Source organism: Hyalella azteca, unplaced genomic scaffold (genome assembly GCF_000764305.2).
Source record: "Hyalella azteca isolate HAZT.00-mixed unplaced genomic scaffold, Hazt_2.0.2 contig17222, whole genome shotgun sequence".
Lineage (NCBI taxonomy): Eukaryota > Metazoa > Arthropoda > Malacostraca > Amphipoda > Hyalellidae > Hyalella > Hyalella azteca.
Window position 1 is genome coordinate 116,421 of NW_025947014.1, and position 21,762 is coordinate 138,182.

Here is a 21,762-nt window from a genome sequence, read left to right on the forward strand (position 1 = left end):
CCAGGATCACTTCACTGTGATGCGGCAAATCCTCAGTCTATGAATGAATTGTCGGCCGAGCAACGCCTTAACTTCGCATCGACGTCCCCCGTGCAGATTTGTGCTACACTGGATAGAAGTCAGGGACTTTAACGTCACGTCTTTTGCAGAGATGCGATAAAAATGAGTAGGTTTACAATATTTTATTACAGCTGAATATTTTCAATATTATTGTAACAGTTGTGTAAGTTTTGACTATTAAGCTGTGTATGAAAAAATATACACAGTTCGTCTACTCTAAATTTTTCGATAAATTTCTTATTGTCATGGAGTCGTGCTGTTGTGGCCCGACTTTCTGACTGTCGTTCTCGCTCTTCTTCTATCACTCCGACGCATTACTCAAAACTGAAATTGAACATGAGCCTTGGTCGGCTCACTCTCGATTGAGCCGCCTGCCTGGACGGGAGTGGTAGGACGCAGTAATTGGTCGGTTGTCTGGCAAGGAAATACCTTGGATTTACCTCCGACGCTGCTGTCAACCATTTATTTAAACTAAATAAATATATTTCAATTACTTCTTTCGTCGGCCATGGACAGGTGCGGCTGCAGGCAAGCGGAGCTAGAGAACCAGTCTCGCAGACGGTAGCGCTTCCGGCGCTGTACGTCACACGGACTTGTCGTTTATTTTAACCTCTGTCTTCCCACTCGGTGAACAGTGTTGAAGGAAGCTGCAACTTGTTGGCAACGTTGGATAGGAGTCCCGGCGTAATCTCGGCAAGCACTGCGCTCCTCCGCTAGATTCCTACACTTTGAATTGATTTGACCTAGTCTATCACCGATAAACTGTGACTTCCCCTCGGCGATAACACCGGTGACGTACAGATGGGCTTAGCCGAATTTAGTGTTCTTTAATGTTCAACTTCACATTTCAGGCCTGAAAGCTACCTAGGATTTCTGATGTAGGTACTTCTCACGAGTTCGCTTGAACATTTACATAGTTTGTTTATTAAATAATGTACGTTTCTTTACATCTATTGTTACGCCTTACGTGCGTAATTAAATCCTAAGCCATTGAGAAATGGCTTCGGACCCTGCGTTTTGTGTGCATGGCATGATTTCTATTTGAAAATAACAATAATGGTTAAAAACTATAACTCAGTACTCACTGCAGTGAGTGACGGAAGCGCATTTTCTCGTCGACGAAAACGTGAAGTCACGGACAGACGGACAGATGGACAGACAGATGGACATGACGAGCAAAATAGGAAATTTTTTCCATAAATGAGAAAATGCGTTAAAACATTAGACGAAGACTCTCATAAGCTGCAGTAGGTGCGGCTGAGGTGAACGTTAATGTGGGGGTTGTAATCCTAAACGTGATACGACGCACGGCAAGTGCACGTCGGAGGAACCGCTCCTCAGATAATCTCAGACATAACCGTGCAGAAAAATGAGCAATGAAATCAAACACGAGATAAACTGCACGAGATGTCCATGTAAACTCTAAACCGTCGTGTGGTAGCTAGTTAGTCACCCAGCCTAAGAGCTATGCTTATTCAAGTTGAAAAAATGTATCAGTACTTAGTGCAGTGAGTGACAGAGAGCATTTTCTCGTGGCCGAGTATCATGGATACTCGGCCACGTCGTATCCATGAGTATCCATGGATACGACGTGAGTATCCATGAGTATCCATGATACTCGGCAACGAGAAGTCACAGAGAAACAGACAGACGGACGGACGGACAGACTGACGGACATGACGAGCACAATAGCGCCTTTTTTCATAAACAAGAAAATGCGTTAAAAATGTAAAGTTGTCGAAGAAAATAAATATACTCTTAAAATTATATTTTTCAGTTCGTACATACTTTATTAATACTTATTTACTTTACGTTAAAATCAAGAAACGGTTTTTCGACGTCCCGCCCCTAAGAGCTTCGGTCCCCACAAAGAAAATTTCGAAAATATTTGAGCGCTGAGACACTCGGAAATGAACGTCATTCCCGCTGCATTGCTCTCCGCATTTTACTAGGATTTTTCATTATGGCATTTTTTATTGCATGTCTGGAATTTCGAGTGTAAATTAGATCGCTTTTGTTTTGCCCTGCAGCGACAACATTAGAGATCGCTCATCTTACCATGAAAAAAAAACACTAAAAACGTTATAATGCACAAATTCATCTTCAAAATATGTCCTAATAAAATAATCCAAGGATTACATTAATAAAAACAGCAAAATATATATATATATAAGAACTGATGATGGAGCTGGACTCCGAAACGTTTTCAATATCGATATGGTGAATTTTCTTGGCCTTTTCTTTGCTTTTAAATTCCTTGCTAAATTTGATGAAATAAGCGTTAAAGCTAAATTTGAAGAGAAGAGAGCTGAATTAAAACTACCGAATCTGTACTGTCCTACTTTCTCTGGCGAAGGCTTTACTAGTAATTTAGATTATTTCTCATTCCTTACCCATTCTCAAAATGTTATTGGAAATAGAGAATATTTTTCCTGCAAGGCTATGCCCTTAAAGTTGTTTCTCACTTCAGTGTTAATGATGAAAACTACTGACTTGCTTTAGAATTATTAGAACCTGAATTTTTTTAACTAATCTGCCTTGGTAAACGAACTGTTGGCTAAATAGCTCGGTCTGAGCCCGAAGTTCGATGCTAACTAACTTCACTTCGACTAGAGCAGTGGTTCTTAACCTTTTTGGTTTTACCGGACCCAGCAAGTTCCATACATGCATTCATCGAACCCTTCGTAGGTGGAAAAATAAAATGTTGTTTTTTAAATCAAAAAATGTCAATGTTATACAACTATATACTGTATAACTGCATAAACTGTACCATGCATCATTTGCACGCAAATCACTTATTTCAAAGAAAATAACCTGCACAACATAAATTTCGCACGTAAACAAAAACAAAATGAATATTCATTGCAAATTAATGTGACAGTGCGACATTGGTTTACATTGATTTGTTGTTGCCTCAGTGCGACAATTTCAGGAATGCGCGGCTCCACCATTGCGAGCTTATCTAAGTGCATTGCAATTGCTTGCTGCAACCAATAATGGCCAAGCAGCGCGTGGCATCCCGTGAAACAAACCGTCGAACCCCAGAAAACGACTCGCCGAAACACGGGTTCGACCGAACCCAAGTAAAGAAACACTGGACTAGAGTATACTTGAATGATGTGCACTGTACCCTTACCGATCTTTAATCTCATGGATCTTTTGGCCAAGGAAGAATGTCTGGCATTTGTTCGCCATATTGTATTCTCCGAATTGCCAGTGCTCTTCAGACAGGGAATGATTAGAAAATTTGCTTGCAGTTATTCGCTATTACCAATGGTACTCGATTCTCATGTGGAAGTTATTCACATTTTAACTTACGTACAGATAAAAAAATTTGAAACTAAACTTGCCCAAACCAATCTTGATTCTGTGGATAAATTCATGAAAGTAAATTTCAATTTTGAACCAGCAGGTGTTTCTCAGCAGGTGTTTCAAAAGGCTGCTTCTTCCAGCTTCGAGAAGAAACCTTGTAAATTTTGCTCCAGTACTGCTAATTAAATGCTCAATTGCTTAAAGTATCACACTCGTGAAAACCGCATTGATCGATGCAAAGAATTAAAATTTGGCTTCAAATGTACCAGTTCAAAACATACGTTCAAAATATCGTAAATCTAAATTGGACATTAATTGCAAATTTTATCAGAAAGGCAATCATATTCCTGCCATGTGATCTCGTCTACAACTTAGCAACCTGAAGGCTAATTATTGCCTTAACTCTGTAGCTAACTTCACTTCTTTCTTTTGCCCACTGTTACCGTAAAGGTATGTCGTGGAAAAGAAAAAAGACCACGCAGGCGAGATTTCTGTTGGATTCGGGTTCGCAGAGCTCGTACGTGTCCGGTGCTGTTCTGGAGAATATTAACTTTCCCGGTGATTTGGTCCGCTCTGACTATTTAGTTGATCATTTCTTGACAAGGGAAAGAGGAGTTTGGCGGAGGTTAGCTTGGCTCTTGATTTGAAGAAAAATGGGAGCTTGTTGCCAATTCCCACGCTGGTTGACTCAAAGTTTGAAATGGAGTGTGAAATTGCTTCCTTGGGCAAAGCAGCCAAGAATATTTCTCCTGATTACCAACTTCCTTATTCAGCTTTGACCCAGGATTCCGATATAGTTAAACTGGAAGGCATTTTGGGAATAGACATACTACAATTTATTGATGAACTTAAACTTGCCTTATATAGGTAAACCTTGCGATTTATTTGGTGAAATAATTCCAATTGGAAATATCGAGCATTTCTTTCGAGAGATGAAGCCTATCAGATGTATCAGTCGATAGCTCAATTGAACGAACGTCGCTCGTGTATCAACTTCGTTCTTGATCCTCAAGTTTGCCATCCTGATTCTTTGAGCAGCATTTTGAATGATCGTTCTGTCGAGGGTCACATTGAGAAGTTGTTTGATTTAGAGACAATAGGAATAAAGGAAGATGAACCTGCCTCTAATTCCGATAAGTTCTGAAGGATAAATTCTCAGCGTCTATTGAAAAGGTTGATGGCCACTATCAAGTGTCGCTTCCGGGGATAATGACAAGTTGTCTTCAGTTAATGTTGGGTTTGCTGCTTCAAGGGCTATTCTAGAAAACGTAATTAAAAATATGGACTCAAAGAGTAAACTTGCAGATAGTCATGATAACTTTCAGCAGCAGTTGGGAGATGGGATCATTAAGGAAATTCCTTTGCACAGTTATGACGAGAGCGAACGTGTGTACATTCCGCATTCGCGCCTCTGTCACAGAAGGCCCAAATATCACGACTAAAATTAGGTCCGTTCTAACCCTCTGCCGCCTAACACGAGTAACCGGAGCACATTTGTCACACAAGCCTACCCACAAAGAAGACGTTGCTAGTGATCCCAAAATGACTTGCACTGGTAGTTGCCGCCACGTACAACTTATAATTTCGAAGACGTTTAGTAATAAGAGTATCCCATTAACTCAGGCGTGCCTAATTCTTACTATTAATCACTATATACACGTTAACTCCGAAGCTACTATATTTATTACTTATTTTCATTAAGCTGTGCAATTCTACGCGCTCTTAAAACTGTACAAATAATACCAGAAGCTCTGGTATCAACATTTTTTCGCACCCTTTGAGCTCGTAGTTAAGTTCATGTCAAATTGCTAAAATTTTCTAGTTCTATATAAGTGAAACAGTCGAAACGTTGTCGAGCGAACCTTAAAATCAAAAGTAAGCGCGAGCCAAACTAAATTCTTATCAATAATAGCGATGGTTTTTGTATGTATTGTATAAACTGTTGACTGGTTTACCTTATAAATGAATTGGCGTTTAATGCATTATAAAATGTGAGAAGACCAGAGCTTGTAATTGCCTTCGAAACAATGAATTTTTCTCAGCCTTGTTGCTTTGGTTGGACATCAAATCTATGGATTAAACGCAGTGTGTGATGTTTGCATGATGAAATGTAAACAATTCATTTATATAATGTATTTTTTAAATGGGCATAAAGCCTGATATCAGTGCTCCTAACTCACTTATAAGAGTATGGGGCAGGATGTAAGTCAATGTGAGGCACTTGATTGATTTGATAAGATCCTAAAGTACGGTACTTGGATTAGGCATCAAAGTGATGATGTTCACTCAACTGATGAGGGACAACTTGCGATGTCGCACGTATAGAGTTAATTTATACGCTTATAACTCAATTCATGATGGGAACAGCGTGCAGTTAAAACAGAACATATTAACGCAATGAAAAATTAAGTGTTGAAATTTCGTTGTCGGGCGAGCGATATATTAGCGCTATGGAATAAAAGTTTAATGACAAAATCAAATCCTCAAACAAAATCCAAAGTTTAATGTTCGTATCTCGCGACCCATTCTCAAAATTCAACTTCAACATGATGAAACTGGACGTATATTACGGTACATAATTTCTCGTTCACGTAAGGAAAAATAGTAACCGAGCAGCGCCACTTAATTCTCCGGATTAGATGAACACGCCTGTGGTCGCTCCCGCAATGCCTCTGAACGCTCGTTTCCGTACGAAGTGCGTCATGGCACCTCGTTTAAAGTCCGTGAACAGTTCCATCACTTCTCATGACGGGTCTATAGTTAAGGCGGCCTTCGATATATAGCTGTGCCAGAACGTTCTGTCAATGTTCTACTTCTGGCGGCACTCACGAGCTGTGCCAGAATGTTATGAGTGTAATAATTGTGCTGCCACTTGGGAGCTTTGCTCCGAATTTTCCGGTATGTCGGTATCCGTGAATAACTTCATAGTTACCGATTATGTCTTAGCTTGCATTATGCAACAGATATCGCTTGGCATGTTTCCACCTGAGTATTCGTCATGTTCTGCGCCATGAAAATCCTCGTGTATGGTCCTGCTCTCTTCTTATTCAACTCTCAGGTGCTGTGAACGCTTCTCCAAGCTCTAGGTCGCTCTTAAAGTCTGCAATTGGTCTTTGTATGGAGCAAATTACTACCTCGCACGAGGGATTACATTTATGGGTAGCAAAGTTCGCAGGGATGCAGTTTTTGATCCAGCAGTTGAGTCATATGTACTACTATTGACGAGTAATATTGAGTAGTACATATTGTACTATTGAGTCATATGTACGGATATAATCCGATGCCGTACAAGATAATTCTGCTACTTGTTCTTAATATTTCTGCTACGTACTCCTGCTACTTACAAATATTTATTTCTGCTACTTACAACTTCTTGCTTTTACAACTAGCTTCGGCTTCTCCCCTCTATTACTGCGGACTACCACTTCTTACAATTTGTTTTTACCTGTTTTCTCAGTTCGTAAATTCCTTTGTTTCGCCCATTGCATTGTTTTGTTTTCTCTAATTTCAGAGAAAACAAAACAGGCTCAAAATTCAGGCTCATTCAATATTAAATAACAATTCAGTTATGTTAGAGTCACACCTCGATCAGAACTTAGCTCATGACCTGGCAATGTTGGAAAGGCAACAAATTCGACCGGAATTTCGACAGAAGTGATTATTCTATTTTTCCTTACAGCCGCTGTAGGCTGAATTTATAGACCCGTGCAAAACAGTTTACTGAACGGAGCGCACTAGTGACGTATCTTGAAATGATAAGTCGTTAGCAAATTAAACTGAATGATAGGTACGCGTGCATGCATGAGGAAGCATATAGGAAGGCGCGCGTGTCTCACTTTGAATTGCATTACTGCGAACGATTCATTATATTTTTGGCATTTCTTACCTAGAAACACAGGTATGAAATTATTAGCTACTATAAGAATTTGCGCAATGTTGAAATTGGTAAAGTTGAGCCCCGTAGATGCACTAGGCTGTTGTTTGCAAATATTTTGAGAGAAGTTTGAGGACTGATTTAAGTGACTTTTGCGAGAGAATGCTTAACAGTTATGTAAATGTTTTGTGATTGGGAATATGAGCGAAGTTTTAATACTGATTAATTAGAGTGAGAGAATGTTTCGCACTGCCGTACGTTGAAACTTTTTGGTATCCGCAATTGGTATGTGTGTTCGGTGCGTGTGAATGGGATAGAATGTTTTGGACATAGATAGCGGAAGAGGATATTGAGCGGTGTTGAATATTGGATAATGTTGATTGTTGAGTCCCAGTGAAAGTTAGAGAATGCTGGTTGTGGGTAAGGCAGAAAGTTGGGGTTGAAAGATGCAATTACTGATATTATTCCCTGTTCGAATTCGTGTTGCTAGGCAATTTGCTACATTGTGCCGCGTTAATACATTTTTATGTACATAGATGTGTAGCGTACAGCAATTCAAATGCCACTCCCTCCCCCCCCCCCAATTGGGGGAAGGAGGGGGCATTTTTTAACACACTTTTCAGATTCGGCCGTGTCTATGCCGAAGCTGTCAAGTGTCAAATGCGCGCGCCCGACGAACGCCGCAAGCTCGCTCGGTCTATGACCGGATTCTAATCGGACACTTATTTCGCTCGTACAACCAGAGCGTAAAGTGGACTTAATTACAGAGCCGCTAATTTACGCACTGGGCGAGCTAATGGCGTCTTCAACACAGAAGCTCTCCACCCTCAAAATTTCGCTAGGGGAGTTGATTGAGAAAAAATTGAGTGGCCGTCCCTTCGGTTTGTCAAGCATTTAGAAGTTTACGGTAAGGATTGTTGCTGTAAGTTTCCTAAGATTCAACAGATGAAGTGCTGAGAGTGTATTTCAGAAGTAATTACTGTAATACAAAAGTAAATATTACAGAAGTAAGTGTTTAACAAACGCAATTACTGCAATGTCTCAGTACTTCATTGACTGGCGGATCCAGTCATTGAAATGAGCAACTGAGGTGTACACGGCAGGTCGTCCAGATATACCGCAGCCCTCCTGCGTTCCGAAAGAAGTGACGGCCAGCACATAGTAACGCTGCTCTTTGTTCAGATTCATCACTGGGCCTCCGGAGTCGCCAGAACACGTGTCATCCGGCCCTCCACCGATGCACATCTGAATGACATTTAAACTTGTCAAGGCATCTCCATGACTTTTGTAGCAAGATATGATGTTCTACCTCCTTTAATGTACTTAAACGGAATCAAACAACTATTCATGTTAGTTTTGGCGCTTCACCGAAGTCATATAATACAGGTTATTGCTTGTGATTAAGACAGCATGTTGATGTGCATGTAATGGAATAATATTGCGTCATTACACTCACCTGCACTCCGTTAAGATGAAAATTTGAAGGAAAAACTCGTTTGCAGACGAACGGGTTTGCGATGTTGAGGAGAGCAACTCGCAGCACGTCGCTACCGTCACCAGTTCTGGTGTGGCCCCAGCCAACCGCAAGCACGGTTTGGTTCACCGAGACTTCTGAGCGCCCAAAGTTCGTTGGCGGCAGGCAGATTGGTTGAATATATTCTATGAGAAAGATTTCATTATTCCCCAATAGAAAATAGGCTTTGTTTGTCTGGGACTTTCTCATTTATTTTGTCTCATTGAAAATAAATATGCTGAATCCGCAAGCCTATTCATGCCTTTAACTTTCGCTAGGTATTGAAAATTTTTTCTGGCTTCAGAAATGAAAATTCCGTCAGTAAATCGACAGGCTTCACAAGTTCCATTTATCTATTGTATACATGATAAAGAATTACGAAGACACTCACGATTGAAATTGACCTCGCTCCTCAGTCTGATTAGAGCGATATCGTTGTTCAGCACCGTGGGTGTGTTAAACCCCGGATGCACGACCACTTCTTCAACTAAGACAGAAATGCGCTCAGGAGCACAGACGTTGTCCGAGCAGTCGGGGTCTGTGCTCAGCCTCCAGTCCCCGAGAACCACATGCGTCCTGCGAGGGCGAATCAAACGGATAGGCGTTTCAAAAAATTAGATGACATTGTTTTGCCAGCTAATCCTGTGAGGTGCGCTTGTTGTGGCGCAGAGCACGCATAATGCAAGGTTGCGAAAGATATTAAGTACTTTGTGTTTACTATTGCAGTTACTGCACAAAATGGATGTGAGCAAGCGTCTTGCAGCATCAGCGTACTATATTGCTTACATTATCCACTTTTTTAAGTAGCTTGACGCGACGCAGTGCGCAGCAGTCAGTACATAGCGTCCACTGATCAGCGATCCTCCGCACAGAACTCTCCGCTCCCCATTTTTCGTATCTGCAAGTGAGGGTAGCAAAGATAGTGAGTGACCGTCAGATGTTTTGCTACTGGTCTCAAATTTCGGTTTATTATTTCCAAGCTATGAGCTTCTATCGAGGGATGTGTTAAAAACTTGAGGTCATTTTTTTTTCCTTGTGAAATCCTGTACAGTGAGTAAAATACATATATGGCAGTAAATTATTTGTGTTTTGATTATTGGCAGTTATTCAATGAGGCAAAATTATTTACAAAAAATGTATTATTGGTATTCATATCAATTATGTAACCGTCATTGGCCATTATTTTTTCCTTGGATTGGACTGAATTGAAAAATAAACTATGATTTTTCGAGAGTTTACATTTTTTGCTGCTGTAACAAGCATAATGCTTTAAACTTGGCTCGTGTGATCGTTGCCACCCACGGTATTCTTCCAATTCGAAGACTTCAATGCTAAATTACCACGCGTTTTATCAAAAATGCACACTCTAATTTCTTTCGAACAGTGACTGAGTCATGTGGGGAATTTCAATGCATATCAAAAAGTTTATATTCAACGTTCGTTCAGGCACTGCTACTATAGCCACTCATCATCATGCATCAACAGACTCACGCTTATAATGCAGTGCAGCCAGCAGCACTGCTACTAGTCACATACAGTCTCACGCCTATAATGCAGTGCAGCCAGTAGCACGGCTACTATAGTCACATGACAGCATGTATCATTGCTCATACTCACGCTTATAATGCAGTGCAGCCAGCAGCACTGCTACTAGTCACATAACAGCATGTATCATTGCTCATACGCACGTTTATAATGCAGTGCCACCATCCATGGGTACTGCCCCAAGCTCGCCTCCCTGCCTCCTACAATGCGTGGCACACCCGTGTGTTGCCCGCACGTCTCCGGCAGCAAGGATGACATTGGCATACTTCGCTTCTCGCATATCTCAGCCAGGGACCTAATCCTGCCCATTATCGTGTTGTCGTTGTTGTCTTGATACGTTGCCTCGTTAGTCGGGCAGCAGACCTTGCAACGAACAGAAGTAGTTTAGTTCTTTCAAGTAGCTCGCGCGCAAATCGATTAAACGTACAATAAGATTTGAGAAAGATACGAGAGTGTACGTTCTATTATTATGAATTAGTCAAATTGAGTTTAAAAATACGATAATTCGCACTCCAATATAAATTTTTTATACTTCATATTGGCGTATTACATATTATATATTTCTATTACTTTGTAATTTGTTTATTATGCATTAATCCTAATAATAACAGCTATGATCGATTGAATTTGAATTTAATGTTATCCATAAAATATTTTTAGCCCTATTTGCGGAAATACTGAATTTGAATAGAATTCAAAAATAAATAATTCAATATATAAGAACGAATAAATGAATATGAATAAATCTGAGCTAAGTGTGACCTTCCTCCAAGGGAACGGTCATTACCTTCAAGTAGGCGCCCACGGAGCCGCAGATCGCGCGTTCCGCGTTCGCTCGACTGTGAGGCGCCCTGGCGTGCAGGGGGCACGCAAGCGCCGGACACTCGCGCAGCGGCACGCACGACTCGGCGGGGCACTTCGCCTGCGTCCGCACACCTGTACAAGTGTTCCAGTGAGTATTGAATTTTAAGGTGCGATTATTATAATGCATAGGAAAACTGGTAAAATTCCAGTACGTTTCTTAAAGCCTTTGACAAAGTTGACCATGAGGTGCACTTCAGCAAGCTAAGACTGTTGGGGGTAGTGGGAAACCTGTTAGGGTAGATCCACAACTTCTCTACAAATAGAGTACAAGCTCCTAAAGCCTTTGACAAAGTTGACCATGAGGTGCTCTTCAGAAAGCTGAGACTGTTGGGAGTAGTAGGAAACCTGTTAGGGTAGATCCACAACTTCTCTACAAATAGAGTACAAGCTATCGCAATTGGAAACTCGAAATCGAGAAAAGCGAGGCTGAACAGAGTGTTGCCACAAGGCTCGGTGCTTGAACCAATCCTCTTTCTCGTCCACATTGCCGATATTGACTTAGAACTTCCCCACGCATCTACATCATCATTTGCGGACTATACAAGAGTGCTGATGAAGATCACAGACGACCTAGCCTGCGAGAGGTTACGCCGTTACAGGATTACTTGCCTACAATCTATGATTGGGCCCTAGTGAATAATATGTAATTCAACGGCACCACACCAAGTTCGAAGTAATTAGGTACAGAGTTTGCACAAAGATGAGATAAGATGACACATCGCTACTTGGCATCGGATGGCACAGAAATTGAAGAGAAGCAACTTGTTCGAGATCTCGGAGTGTTGATGTGCACTGAAGCCACGTTCGATGACCACATCGAGGGAATAGTTGCGCGAGGGAGACAAAGGATGGGGTAAATCCGGCGAATATTTCGAACAAGAGAAGCAGCGCCAATGATTACACTCTTCAGAGCCCTAGTGCTCCCCACTCTTGCTTACTGCTCTTGCATTGGGCGCCGCTCAAGGAGGGTGTGGTGCCGAAACTGAAGGCAGTGCAGCGGACGTACATTCACTTACAGGATCAGCGGCATGAAGGAGCTGGACCTGAGCTACTGGGAATTAAAGACTGAAACACCCGAAACTGTACTCACTGGAGAGGAGAAGAGAGGGGTATATTATACTGTACACTTGGAAGATGATAACTGGACTGGCTCCCAACTTTGAATGTGAGACCCCAAAAATTGTGACGTGTTACAACGAAGGTAGGGGGAGACTGTGCAAGATTCACCATTCAATAACCGTGCCATGGTCAAGGTACAGATTCTTCATGAGAGATCACTCTCCGTAGTAGGACCAAGGCGGTTTAACGCCTTACCAAAGGTGCTGAGTGGAAGGGAGTATACCTTTGTGACTTTCAAGACTCAACTGGATAAGCTTCTGAAGAAGATCCCTTATAGTACAGTAATGGGAAACTACCCTCAGCGAGTGACAAACAACAGCATCTTGCATCAGCTGGCCCAAAGGAAGGCAAATAGACGGAACACGTCCAACGTTACATCCGGGACCCAAGGGCGGGGTGACCTGCCTATCGACGACTCGGATACGGAGGACGACACCTCCTTTAAAGCACGCCTGACCCCTTCTTCTGACCCCTCCCACCTTCATCCAAGCACTTGTCTAAACAGCTAAAACTTAACCATTGTTGATGTGAGGTTGACTGTTTATTTATATTGATATGAGTGCGACGAACATGCTTCTTATTTGTGTTGATGTGAGTGCGATGAACTTGCTTCTTATTTGTGTTGATGTGAGTGCGACGAATATACTTCTTATTTGTGTTGATGTGAGTGCGATGAACTTGCTTCTTATTTGTGTTGATGGAATGGCGATGNGATTGCTCGCTGCGGTGAGGACAGTGTGATATTAACATGAGGGCATTGTGAGATTTATATTAGGACATTGTGAGAGAATGTGTGGATAATTATAGAGAATAATGTGAGGGGAGTACGAAGAAAATGTGAGGGGAGAACGAGGAAAATACGAGGGAAGAACGAGGACAATGTGAACGAATATGAGAACAATGTGAGGGAATATGTGAACAATGTGAGGAATATGAGGACACTGAGAGGTAATATGAGGACATGGCCTGACTCACCGCCAATGCGTGACGCTGTCAGCAGCAACAGGGTGGCCATAGCTGCGTTAGTTGCGGTAGAATTCATTTCTGAATGAAGAATCAAGTATTTAAATCCTGTTGTGTCAACGTAAACTGAGTTAAACAAGTAGTCAAGCTCTGCGAGTATAAGTAAAAATGAAGTTAATGAATGTAAACAAAAACGATGAATATTTAGTCTTTGCTCCAAAAATTCAATGGCCTTAATTCATTGGAAGAAAACGATTGCCTATATCGTTTATAGCTATTTTGATGATCCAAGTCTATTATTTCGGATAAGTCCGGATGCGGTTACACTCTCTTAGATATTCAGTGTATCGCTATCTAATTACGAAGTCCTTTCGAAGGATCGATATCTAAGTGTAGTGTATTATATCGATACACTATTCAGTGTGTCGATATCTAATTTTTTGAACCCCTGATTCTCGCTATGATCATCGTAAAAATAAAGAAAAACCCAGCCATGATGGGCCTCAGGCTCCTCAACACGGATTCTAGATCGAGCTTAGTAGCTCGGGACGGAAAGATACTCAAGTATAATTTGTGATATGGCATTTGAGAAACAATAGAATAGATAAATTTTGTCATCGGAGAGTTTAAAGCGACGAATACTGGAACCGGAAACAACTTGAATAACACAATTGATGTTGTGTTATAAGAGTCTTGATTAAGGATTTCTTGTATATGAATATATTAACTAATTTGTCTCTAATAACGTCGAAAGCGGGAAAATGTTGTGAATAAAAATTAGATAAATATCAACATTCAATCATCAAATCATCCAGTTATATGGATCAACATTTCAAAGGAAGAATTAAAGTGGGTAAGGTCAAATGACGAGCTAAGTTCGTGGTCAGGAGCTAAGTTCTGAGGTGTGACTCGTTTGAATATTGCTGTATCAATGAACTCCAACATAACTAAGTTGCTATTTAATATTGACTGAGAACTTAGACTAATTGAATGATCAGGAATGCGACTGATAAGAAAAAGATGAAGAAAAATTTTATTTACCAACAACTGAAAAAAAGGAAAAAATTCAAGTTTGGTACAAAGTGGTGAGGTGTGACTCGATCGTTTGAATATTGCTCTATCAATGACCTCCAACATAACTAAGTTGCTATTTAATATTGACTGAGAACTTAGACTAATTGAATGATCATGAATGCGACTGATAAGAAAAAGATGAAGAAAAATTCAATTACCAAAAACTGAAAAAAAGGAAAAATTCAAGTGTGGTACAAAGTGCTAGTCTGGAGTGATAGTGGTAAGTATCCAAAGCTAGTAGAAGTAAGAAGTAGTAAGTAGAGAAGTAAGTATTAGCAAGTAGCTCCAGTACGTAGTAGTAGTAAGTATTAGTAGTAATTATCAAAGAGAATTTGAAGTAACTTGAATGACAACGGATTATAACTGCCTCCTTGAGAACTTTGCTACACGCAAAAGTGAACTTTTGAGCGAGGCGGTATAATTGCATGGTTCCACACAAGCGCCAACTCTGAACTACGACAGCGACCTATAGAGACGAAAGAAGCGTTCACAGCACCAGAGAGTTGAATAATGAGCCTGCGCACCATATGCGAGGAGTTTTAAAGTGCAGACTGGGACGAGACAAAACGGAAAGATTTGCAGGAACTCCTGCATCAGTTCATCGATTCTAAACGAACACGTAACGAAGACCGTGACGTGTGTCTGACGGAAAAAAATGGGCATCCAAACGTGTGGCTCTGGCGACCGCACGCGTGTTTATCTGAACCGGAAACGCAGCGCTGCCTTTAAACTCTAGGGTTTATGCTCTATAAATTTTAATGCGAAAGAGAAATTAGCTATGTCCAATTATGTACTATGTCTAATTATGCTATATGACCAATTATGTACTATGTCCAGTTATGTACTATGTCATATCATGTAATATGTCATATCATGTAATATGTTCTATTCTAAATTACGTTCTATGTCCAATTATGCGCTATGTTCAATTATGCACTGTGTCCAATTATGTGCTATGTCCAATTAAGTACCATGTCATTTATGCACCATGTCTAATTATGCACTATGTCCAATTACGTACTATGTTCAATTATGCACCATGTACAATTATCCACTATACATAAAATTAATGGAAAGAAATGCCGTTAGTCATGAATAATCAGGATGAAGACTAGAACAGCACGTTGAGTTGAAACCAGCTCCGGGCATCGCCAATTATAAGTGCGCACTCCGCGCGTTTAGCATCAGGTGCATGCGGAATATTTCGGATTTGCATTTACTCATAACGCAACATTCCATACGAGTGCAGAACCATATTTTTGGACGGTATTTTGATAGCCTCTTGCAGAAATACTGCACTTAATAGCCGCTCAATACTAGTTTTCATTCCTATTTGCATGCCTCAATGGAGTTATAAATGTAGTTCATAAGTAATGCTATATAATGCTGCTCTTTCCTGTCGGATGGCAGTTATCGTGCAATACAAATTTAGACGCAAACGCTGCCTCTTATTGAGCTCATTCAAGTGCGACTTACAATAAATGTTCAAGCATACAATAATTGACGTTGATGCTTCGATTACACACAAAACTTTGGGACCTCATTGGTTGAACATGGTGCATTACATTGAATTACGTCATTCCAAATACCCTATAAGTGATGTAAAAGCATTAAATAGACATACATTTTGCACCTTACCCCTGGAGTAAGGTGCAAGGCCCCTGGAGTTACCTTTACTACCTTACAAGGGGCCTTACATGCGCTTATTGCCACCAAATCCATATATTATTACACACATTAATTCAAAGTTTGATCATTTACTGGGGAAACCATTCAGTAGTTTACACAATACCTACAAGAAAAATTGATAAGATTACACATTCAGCTTGGCTCGCGCTCAAATTTGATTTTTTTGATAAGCCTGATCACTGCCAGACCGTTCCAGTTATTGAACTAAGACGCTTGAACAATTTTACATGAATTTAAACGCAAGCACAACGGTATGAAAAAATTATAAAGCGGAATTTCAGTTATTCTTCGTGTGGTTTGAAGGGCATACAAATTTTCCAGCTTAACGGGTAAACATTAAATAAAGGTGCAGAGTTAATGTGCTATGTTGAGACCATCACAACAAAAGTGACGATCACAAGTACGCCATAGTCAAGACGATGGTCTTATTACTAGCAGTTATGAGCCTCCTTACAACTCCATACGCCATAGTAAGGACGATAGCCTTATTACTAGCAGTTAAGTGCCCTCCTTGCGACTCCATACGCCATAGTTAAGACGATAGTCTCATATTACTAGCAGGTAGGTGCCTCCTTACAACTCCATACGCCATAGTTAAGACGATAGTCTTATATTACTAGCAGGTAGGTGCCTCCTTACAACTCCATACGCCATAGTTAAGACGATAGTCTTATATTACTAGCAGGTAGGTGCCTCCTTACAACTCCATACGCCATAGTTAAGACGATAGTCTTATATTACTAGCAGGTAGGTGCCTCCTTACAACTCCATACGCCATAGTTAAGACGATAGTCTTATATTACTAGCAGGTAGGTGCCTCCTTACAACTCCATACGCCATAGTTAAGACGATAGTCTTATATTACTAGCAGGTAGGTGCCTCCTTACAACTCCATACGCCATAGTTAAGACGATAGTCTTATATTACTAGCAGGTAGGTGCCTCCTTACAACTCCATACGCCATAGTTAAGACGATAGTCTTATATTACTAGCAGGTAGGTGCCTCCTTACAACTCCATACGCCATAGTTAAGACGATAGTCTTATATTACTAGCAGGTAGGTGCCTCCTTACAACTCCATACGCCATAGTTAAGNTTTTATTAATAGTTCATTATAGAGGGTGGGCCAAAAGTCACTGAACCATTTCAATTTTAAATAACTTGTTTTAACAGTTACATATATGCATGTAAACAGTTATATATTTAGTATCATAAAGTAAAGGCCTTGGAAATTGATTTTCATTCAAAAATTTAATTTTATTATTATCACAAATTTACTTGTAAAGTACTTTGGAAACGTTATCGTTAAATGTGAAAAATAACATCCTGTATATGCCTTCCATTTTCTGCTTCAAAAATTGCAGCTCATTCGATTACGATATGAATAAAGTGCAGGTAATTCTGACTCAATTTTATACTATTATATTGAAAATAGCTCGTGTTTTGAAGTAGATAAGAGACTGAGCTATGTTAAGCAATTAACCAGGATGTTCGGAAAATTTCTGATCCGGGCTTCAGGAAAGGTTACTGCGAAGATGCAGAACGTGCTCAGTCACTCTACCAGCGCGGTCGTATCCAGTTCCTCAAGTTACTTTGTTATACCTTAGTTTCCTTAAATCAATAAATACGAGGTGTTTATCTGTTGTGCACAACTCTTGCTTAGTTATACTTTTCAATTTTGGGGTGCACACGTTTTCACTTCTTTTTTTTTTTTTTGACACTTCGGCCAGCACCTCAAATTGCCTATTTGACTTGAAACCTTAAACCTTTCTAACTTTAACTGTTAAGCTCTAAACCAAAAACCATAACATTATTAACATGACTGGTCAAGGTGGTCATTCTCTATACTAAGGTGACCTCTATATTCGGAACTGCCGCGCGTTATTAATTAAGTTAAAATTAAGTTAAACCAGGAAGCAGCTTTCTAAATGGATTTCAAACTGCGTTGAAAATAAAGAAACTGCCCCGAATACGAAGCTATAAAACCCTACAGTGACTAAACCGCAGAGCAGGGGTTGAAAACCGTCAGAGCGAGTTTGTGGGGTTTCCACACAATCGACGGTGTTGAATTAAAGAAATAATTAAGGAAACTTCTATTTTAATTTACTCAACAAAGTTTTGAGTTAGATTTTAAGAGAATTTTCTTCCTTGTAATGCGGACAAAGTTCGGTGGTTAAGAGCCGAATCTCAAAACTCAGAATACGATAAACAAGAAGTTGAAGGTGTCGAGTTGAAAGAACATGTGACCAATGGGTGGCCCAGTGGTATGCAGGGTGGCCCAGTGGTTACAGTACAGAGTACCAAGATTGGCGCAGATAGGTGCGGGTTCGAACCGCAGCTCTGTGCGCCAGTTTCTGGTCAGTATCGGCGAGGAGGCCCGGGCGGTTAAGCACAGCAGAATTGTAGCAGTGAGTTGCGAGTTCGAGACCTCAAAATGCTGTGAATGTTCTGCGATGTTAAGAATCGGCGACAGGCCTACGGCCTACTAAACGCTGAAACCGCTATTAGGATTAATGGGTGCGTGCAGTGGAAATAAAGTATATAAGCCCGGCCAGTCTCAGGATTGGAATAATGTATACAGTAGAAAAAATAAATTTAAATTATAAATATTGCAAAAATGCCCGGGTAAACAAATTACGGTTAAAATAAGTGATCAAAATATCACTTTTGCACTAAAAACACTACGAACCTGAGGTTTAAATGGCCGGTGTGGTGATCACTTTATGGAGGAAAAATAATTGTGGGAAAATAATGGAAATCAGTTTAAGAGTTAGGAAGTTGGAAATAGGAAGAACAGTTGAAGATTTGATGCTTTGAAAATGTGAGATAAATACTTAAGGTTTAAGTTCGAATAACGAACGATCTTTGCAGGTAACGTAATACAGTGACGCACTTCTTAAGAGCAAAGAATACAAAAAAATTAATGGATTGATTCGATTTATAACAAGCAATAAATAAATTTACAACATGAATGTTTGAAATCTAATTAATTTAATTGTTAGCCTTACACTAAGTCCAACTACCCAACAGATTAAATAAATTAATTTAATAGAGTAAACGAACAGAGCGAAATTCACACAACATTCATACAAACCAAGAATAGAGAAACTAGTTTACACACACAAACTAATAAACGCAGCTCAATGTAACCTTGAACACGTAGAGCAACATGGGGCAGCGCGCCCTCCCTTTTTTCAAATTATATTTTTAATGAAATTTTAATTTATACGAGGCGGTTCTCGGTTTTGTTCAAAGTTACTATACTCATGAGGAATGTACGATGTGAATTAGGCGCCTATAGATTAATTCAATTTATAGTGAGAAGTTATTTTCTAAAAAGTGTCAAAATGGGCCCATTGTCCCACCCCTGGGGCAATGGGCTCATGTGCATGGGGCAAGGCGCCAACCCACTGGGCCCTTTACCCATTGCAATCTCTTTTTTTTCGAAGATAAGAAAACCACATTCAGAACAATTCAACAATATGAAAAAGGCAATAAAAAATATTTCATTCATTTATTTATTAACATCTTGAAGAAATATATCCTTAACTTTAGAAAAATATATTCTCCGTTTGGAAAAATCTATCACATACCGGAAGAAAATATTTCCTTGACATAAGAATATACATTCTTGGCTTGAAAAGAATTACTTGACTAGAAAAAATATTAAAAGTGTCCAGAAAAACCTTCGAGTATCGAATACAACTAATCCTGCGAAAAGCATACAGTTCATCCAGTTGCTAGTGAAAAAATGTGTATTTTTCATAATTTATCCTATGCGCTATCACAGTTGTGACAAATATGCAACCGACTACCTTCTGTACACTCTTGATGAGCCCATATTTTGAGCACGCCATGCATTGAATCCATTTCTCCCGTGAACTTGACACTTGTGGCCGTTAGCGATTTGCCACTCTTTATTTCCTGCAATTCATTCTGGAGTTCACTTCCTGAATGGTTGCTTATAGTGGTCTTCCTTTTATAGTTACGCACCATGTTGTAACTGTAAAAGAAAGATAAGGATTAATAAATATTTAAAGACCAGAAGCTGATTACAAAAGAAGCAAATTACAAAGTCTTACACTTCAACATACAATTTGTAATTAAAAAACCTTGTCATAGTTTTGTGGAGCTCATTGAGACAAATGCAATGATGTAAAATGCAGCACTCGTCAGAGGGAGTAATGAGCCCACCATGGGCGCTTTGCCCCGTGGACACTCTGGACTCTTGCCACACTAGGTACCATTTCAAGTTACCTCGTGCCAACATTTCATTTTAGAAGCTAATAGTCTAAACTAAAACTCAAAATTATCCAAATAAACAGTATTTTCATAACATAATTTACAGCACTTTTAATAGCTTCAAATACAGAGCACAGAAAAAACTTTGTTAGAAGCAATAAAAAACTTTTGTTGGGGCTAAAATGGATATCCTCATGTAACTTACCAGCATAACTTCACAGCGCAACATAAACACGCACACTGCATCCCTATGAAACTGTCGACCGGCGGTAGAGAACACGGACCAATATCTGCCATACTTAGCGAGAAACCCGCTATGGGCCCATGACCCGCAGCTAGTGGGCTCGCTGCCCCATGTTACCCTATTCATTAGGACCTAACGGTGATGTTTAGCTCATGAAAATTTTTTCTCGATTACTCCTTTTTTTCGCGAGTTATACGGCAAAATGTTCCATCCACTCTTGAACGTATGAATAAGCATTTATATGAATATTCGACCTTTTTGCAGATAATTCAAGTGAAAATAGTTTAAATAGAAATCTTGTTTCAATAGTTTATAGCCGTGGCCCCTGGTGTTGGATCTTGTTTCAATAGTTTATAGCCGTGGCCCCTGGTGTTTGATCTTGTTTCAAATTCTAGTAATCCTTCGGGGACCTTGTATAAACCATGAGTGTACTTGTATACGTACTTCAATGAGGTCCCCACGCGGACGTCGATAACTGATAATTGGAAGCTTCATAATCTTTAATCTTTCTTCATAAGACTTGCACATCAAGCCTGGAATTATCCTTGTTGCACGTCTTCGAACTCTCTATTAAATTTTTGTCTTTTTCAAGTTTCGGCAAACACACGGCGTTATTCTTCATAGATCCTGCATCTAAGTTCTCGTAGTAACGTTTGACAAGTTTAAGGGCAGGGTGGCCCAGTGGTTACAGTTCAGAGTACCAGGATTAGAGCAGTGAGTTACGTGATCGATACCCGCAACAAGCTGCAGTGATTGTTTTGCGATGTTAAGAAACGGCAACAGGTCTAACGGTCTAATGAACGCTGAAACCGCTATTGCTTTTTCTATCAGTCCTAGCATTTTATTTTATATATTAACTTGAAGATTTTTTATGAATAATGTCTACTGGAACCCATTTTTGTATCTGGTTGGCTCATAGTTTGTCCATTTATCCCATCCTACCAGCGAATAATCCTTCACCTATTCTAATATGTGTCGATTTTTCATATTGTTATCTTTATCTTCCATTCTTCATCAAATTACATTCAACCGGATAATAAATTAAGAGAGAAAGATAATCTCGCTTTTTGGGTAAGGGTTCAGTTTTGATTCTAGTTGTTAATTTTTAGTTTATACATGGAAGGAAGACGAAAAGCTGCTGCTACATGTTGAAAAGTCATGTTATGTGGAATCTCTGACTTGTGGAACAGCCTCCCTGATAAATCGTTGGCGCCCCGAGTATGAACGCGTTCAAGACCAGACTAGATAAAGCTATGGAGAAAT

The 21,762-nt window shown here is 40.0% G+C and overlaps 1 protein-coding gene across 1 annotated transcript; it reads right to left on the reverse strand.

Moving 5' to 3' along the window:
• Window positions 1–8,216: 8,216 nt before the first annotated feature.
• On the reverse strand, window positions 8,217–13,329 carry LOC108681786 (phenoloxidase-activating factor 1-like). Its single transcript, XM_018170860.2, has 7 exons — window positions 13,263–13,329; window positions 11,092–11,240; window positions 10,448–10,667; window positions 9,546–9,657; window positions 9,151–9,335; window positions 8,703–8,905; window positions 8,217–8,491 (listed from the first exon to the last, which is right to left on the reverse strand). The coding sequence occupies exons 1-7, from the start codon at window positions 13,327–13,329 to the stop codon at window positions 8,288–8,290; spliced, it is 1,140 nt and encodes a 379-aa protein (XP_018026349.2). The 3' UTR covers window positions 8,217–8,287.
• Window positions 13,330–21,762: the final 8,433 nt, after the last annotated feature.